The sequence below is a fragment of the Cajanus cajan genome, chromosome 3 (assembly GCF_000230855.2).
Source record: "Cajanus cajan strain Asha chromosome 3, NIPB_CcT2T_4, whole genome shotgun sequence".
Classification (NCBI taxonomy): Eukaryota; Viridiplantae; Streptophyta; class Magnoliopsida; order Fabales; family Fabaceae; genus Cajanus; species Cajanus cajan.
Window position 1 is genome coordinate 57,065,767 of NC_138519.1, and position 6,145 is coordinate 57,071,911.

The following is a 6,145-nucleotide window of genomic DNA, read 5'->3' on the forward strand; positions in this document are numbered from 1 at the left end:
TGTGATTGATTTTCTACTTGATATGCCTTATGTTACTTGTTTATACCAATGTTATGATGAATATATGCTTGACATTATTTGTATTTATTACATGTTTCATTTAAGTGTGTGGCTCCAACCTTATTTCACATCAAAAGTCAAAGTGAAATGCACCTCACTCTCTTGTTTGCCTTGTTTCTCCTTAATTAATGTATGTTTTGTAGGTGAGAATAATCAAGATAATGATGTTGGTGATGAGGCTTACACCTTAGCTTGTCTATAGGTGAAGCTTTGATAAAATGTGACACCGGAGTTATCTATTTAAGATTTGTTACATGTCATTCTTAGTTATTTTATCTTGAGTTAGGATATTTGTTAGTTGTTAGATTTATGCAATGATGTTGAATGGCCACTTTGGTCTAGCTATTTTACTTCTACATTTTCTTTTTGAAACTTGCCTTGTTTTAAAACAAATGTCAAATCTCTATTCTTAGAGATATTTTGCAAACTGATCCTTCAAATTATAACTCAAATTTTTATTCAAATTATTGATATTATTTATGAATATTAAAATGCAAAGTAAAAGATATAACACTCCACAAATATATGTTTGCAAACATCAATTTAACACAGTTAGGGGTCACTAACGCAAAAGTAAACCCCAAATAACAAACAAATAGAACTCAAAGATTACAAAGAAGTCGTCTAAAATATTCATTTTGCTCAAATAGTTAAGCAGAGATCTTGATAAACTTAGCCAAGTCCTTGGGATAAGAGTATGAGAAGTTGGGAACACGATATTCTGGATTCATTCTCTCCAACCTACAAAATAAACAACATAGTGAATTCGTAAAGCAAACTTTCAAATTAGTACTTAAAAAAACTTCCAAATGAAAAAGAAAAAGAAAACATAACAAATAGTAATTCTTTATCGAAACACTATTAAAAAGAGTAAAGTGATCTAAGGTAACAATTATTATATGAATGATAAAAGAATATCTTTTACTAATGGTTTACTAAAGAATATTTTCTGTACATCGCCACTGTAAAATTCTAGCCAGCATAAATTCATAGTATATGACTGATTACTATAAAGTAGGATTAATGTGGTTTAAGTTAAGGAAAGAAAAAATGACACATACTAACCTGTAATTAAGGAGAAAATAATGTAGAAATACAGAAGTTTGGAGATTGGATATGTCTTTTCCAGGACAAAGCCTGCTTCCTGCTCCAAAGGGAAGGAAGGTTCCCGCTTTAGCATTGTAATCCTGCATGCAGTGACATGCACACGCAAAAGATGTTTGTATAAATGATCCAAAATATTCCAAAATAAGTAGGTTTTATACAATATATATCAAACTTACATCCCATCTTGATGGATTAAATTCTTTTGGATTTGGGTAATATTCAGGATTCATATGAATAGCTCTTGACCAAACTAGAACTTTCCATCCCTTCGGTATGATATAACCTGAAAATAATGAGTGAATGACATATAAGTTTTTATTCCCCTTTAATAACAAAAGGCAACTAGAAATAGAGAATTTATATATACTATACTATATGTTTATGAATAATAATAATAATAATAATAATAATAATAATAATAACATAAACAACCATTAATATTGACGTCGGTAGTTGCCTCTCGAAAAACTGAAAATGCGATATTAGTAAGTCGCAACGCTTCATTAATTACCTGTAACAAGACACAACAAGATTCAATGTCTCCTCATTTATTTGATATATTTTTTTTTGAAAATGCTTGAGATTAAGTCTTCTTTTAAATGTAAAATGCATGCAATAAATATGTCATTTTAATAATTTACTTACTTGTGAAAGATAAACCATTTGTTTAACTTCGCTATGACTTAGATGTTTCTGCGATGACGGTCTTGCTTTCACGATTTCTTCTTGCTCTTTCTACAAGATATAAACAATATATATTAACTAAAATACATGAACAAATATATATAGATTACTTATCATATTTATTTTCTATAAACTTGGATTCTGTAAATATAAAGCACAAGATTCTGTTAAAAAGCACAGAATTGAGAATCGTCTTATAGGAACATACATTGTAACTATATGTGTAAGAGAGAGTTTAGATATGTTAAAATGTTACATATATATATAGTCTCAATTGATATTGCGTGTATATAAAATGCATGTAACATAAATTATGGGATATATATATATATATATATATAAACTGAAAACACGCATTAAATTAATTTTTTTTTTTTACAACAAAACACACATTAAGTTCAACATGCATAGAAAGTAGGTGTATATACAACATCATAATTAAGAAATATCATTAAACAAAAAATATTTGAGATTTTTTAGACAGAAAATTTATTTGAGTTTTGAAGTATTATAGTATAATTAATTGATTTTGATCCTATTTTGCAAATATAACTAATTATATAACTATAACTTTAAATGCATTTTACGTTCTCGTAAATATAGAGAATTTTGTTTCTCGTTTTTGCCTTATATGTTTTCGCAACATGTTTCAATGTCAATTGGTCTGGCCCTGTTCAAATTTTTTTTTTATATTTTCAACTACCTTGAGAATTAAAAACAAAATTTACAATATTCATAGAATTAAAATATAAAATTCAATATCATTTGCAGGGACATAAAAACAAATGATTGTAAGGACATGAAACATGTTATTAACGGCAGATATCACGATGTGGGAGGCATCCACTTATATGAGAGTGGCTGCTACACATTTATAATTAATTACAAATTGACCTTATAATTATATTATAAATATTTTCGTCACCAAATTATTTTAATCTGATTATTTTTTATTTAAATTAGATATTTTTAATATTATTCTTTAAATTATTGACTATAAATTCAAATTTTAGACTATATATATTTAATTATATTTATTATGGATTTTAATTGTAATATAATTTAAACAGTAAAAATACTTTTAAAATTTTCATTATATAAAAGTAAATTTGTGTTATTTAATATATATATATATATATATATATATATATATACAACTTAAAATTTCTATATCCTTACTTTTCACGACAAAGAACAAAATTAAGACGACAAACATTTTTGAGATTAAAAACCAAAATTTATTTTATGAAAACTAAAACTCAAAATCGTTATACTCAGGCTATAGCTCATTTATGTCATAATGATATAACAATATTTCAGGTGGCATACACTTCAAGAAATTTTTTGTGTGCTTTAAATTTTTTTAAAAATGATTAGTCTACTTGCACTCTATTTTAGCTTTATTTACCTTTGCTTTTTTGAACACTTCGGGATGCTGTGTAAGATACATAAGTGACCACATCAAACCAGTTGCTGTGCTTTCATGACCAGCAAATATAAGCCCTATGAATACATCAGCAATATCTTCATCCTTTAATTTGTCCCCATTCTCTCTTTCATGTTCCAAAAGAATATCAATAAGATCTTTTTTATCCTCGAGTTGACCATTTTTTGTCATCAACCTCCTTTCACCCACAATAGATATAACTAGTTCGAACAGCTTCTTGCGTACCTATAAGATATATACACATGCAATAAAAACCATATAAATGTGAATTTAGAATCCGAATAAACCCCCTTAGAAGTAAGAGAAACGATAACTATACTAGCTTTAATACTGTTTTGTTAATATTTTATTATTATTATTAGTTGAGAATGACAAATTTCGATGATTTTAACATTAAAAAAAAAGATTGATTGATCAAATCAAATGTGAAATCCTAAAAATATTTATTTTAAATAAATTTCACACAATAATTTAAAAAAAATGTTATAAAGAAAGTGTTAGAGACAATGGTACCAACATTTCTTAATTGAAGTTAATAAGAATAACAAGAAAAGAGAAGGAAAAGTGAATAACCTGGAGTGCTCTATGGTATGTAAAACCAGGCAAGTTAACGCCGATAGAAAATAAGGGATTACAATCTGAAAATTCCCTAAATAAACCTTTTATTTTTGCAACGATGGGTTGATTGTGAGATCCCAAGAAGACGTGGGTGATGACTTTGAAGGGAATCTTCTCCAACTCCGTGAAAACCTCAACAGGGTGCTTCATGCTAGATAATTCTTCTAATGAATCAACCACTATCTCTTCAATACGTGCTAAGTACAGTGCTAACATATTGTGACCCAAAATGGGAGCAGAAATTACACGTCGTATACGCTTGTGTTCAGCACTAGAGACTTCAGTGAAGGCCTTACTTCCAAATAATTCAGAAATGGATTTTGGATACGCCACTTTAAAGTTCTCATCATCACTCAGTACTCGCCTACACATCTCAGGAGTACAAACAATCATGCTTGGTTTTCCAAACAAATGTGTCTTGTAGATACCACTTCGTCCATATCTAAATCATACATAACAAAGTCAAATGAGACTAACCAATTATATATGCATGGAAGTGTAAGAATTAATGCTGGTGATACTTTCTCTAACTTTGTTTTCTCCATACTCATTATCTATCAAAATTCATTAAAAAAATATCACAAATTTTGTTCATATCGCATCTCATGTTGAGTTTTTGATTTAATGATACGAACTACTAAAATTTGTGATTTGGGATTTGTAACCAATTACAAATACCATAGAATATAAGAAAAGGAGTATTATAGAGAATGGTTAACATTTTTGTTATAATAATGACGGTGATGAATATGATAATAAGAAGGGAAAAAAACACAGAAAAGGAAAGATTTCAAACTTGGACACTAATTTGTTGATGAATGAATCAAGTTGGCCTGAGGATAAGTCTTTGATGAAGGGTATTATATTGCCAATAAGAGGCCATCCCATATCACCAGGGGGCAATAGGGTTTTTTTGTTTCCTACTTTCAGATCATAATACCACCCATTCAACCTCCTCACAAATTTGTTTACCAAAACGTAAGAAGCCAACAAAGTAGCAACGCTCATCCAAACCCAATGTAATTCCATTTTTCTGAATGGCTCAAGTAGCTGATAGATTAGTTCCGCTATATATATATATATATATATATATATTAGCTTGTTATAGTTGCAGGAATCATATTGACTTTGGAATTTGTCATCATGTGCACGCTGTAGAAAGATTCACATACAAAAAAACATTATGAAAATTTAAATACTCTCTGATTCATTTTATTTGAGGTTTAGAACTAGTTTGGTAATAGAATATAATATAAGAGTAGAATATAATAATTACAAGAGTCGAATAAAAAATAATTTATTAACATGTCTGGTATACATTATAATAACAAACACTATAACATTTTTACAATATATGCTTTGTATTTAATATATACTAATAAAATATTATATGAATTATATTCAAATAACTATATTTTTTCATTAAAATCATATAATTTTTTTAAAAAATAAGTTTTAATTTAATTTTCTAAAAACATTATAATAAAAATATATAATTTTAGCTATATAATACAAAATTGTTTATAACATTATTTACTTAAATTAAAGTCATATATATATATATATATTAAAAACTTATAAATTCAAATATTTTTTTTCTAAAAGTATTTAAATAATATTTTTATTAAATATTTTAGTTAATAATATATTTTAACTTTACATGTGAAAATTATAATTATATGTAAGATAAATATTTTAATGTAAAATGTATAAATAAATTAATAGTATAATATATATATATATATATATATATATATATATTGTTAGATATTTTATAAGTTAGTATTTAATATTATATTTATTATATATTTTATTTTTTTTATATAATATAATATAAATAATAATTACAATTTAAATACTTTATTCAATAATATATTTTAAATTTATATATCAAAATTATTATAATTATGTAAGATAAAATACTGAAAGAAAACTTTATAATATATATTATATAAATTTTTATATACACTATAATATTATATATTATTACATAAATTAATATTAATATTATATGATATATATATATATATATATATTCTTTTATATTTTATAAGTTAATATTTTATATTATATATGTTATAATTGGTATATATATATATTTCGCTTTTTTGCATATAATATATGACATGTAATGTAAATAGAGAGAAAAGAGAGCTTAACCCATTCTGTCTACCCGGTCCTTGAGGTTTTGATACAAGACTTTAGAAATATATTTATTATGTTTGATTT

General features: G+C 25.7%; 1 protein-coding gene across 1 annotated transcript; it reads right to left on the reverse strand.

The window, feature by feature from the left end:
• Positions 1-548: 548 nt before the first annotated feature.
• Positions 549-4,973, reverse strand: LOC109791034 (beta-amyrin 11-oxidase). Its single transcript, XM_020350285.3, has 8 exons — positions 4,713-4,973; positions 3,872-4,358; positions 3,260-3,523; positions 1,813-1,902; positions 1,600-1,678; positions 1,344-1,450; positions 1,126-1,247; positions 549-801 (listed from the first exon to the last, which is right to left on the reverse strand). Exons 1-8 carry the CDS (start codon positions 4,943-4,945, stop codon positions 711-713), a joined length of 1,473 nt encoding a protein of 490 aa, XP_020205874.1. The 5' UTR covers positions 4,946-4,973; the 3' UTR covers positions 549-710.
• Between the last annotated feature and the right edge of the window lie 1,172 nt (positions 4,974-6,145).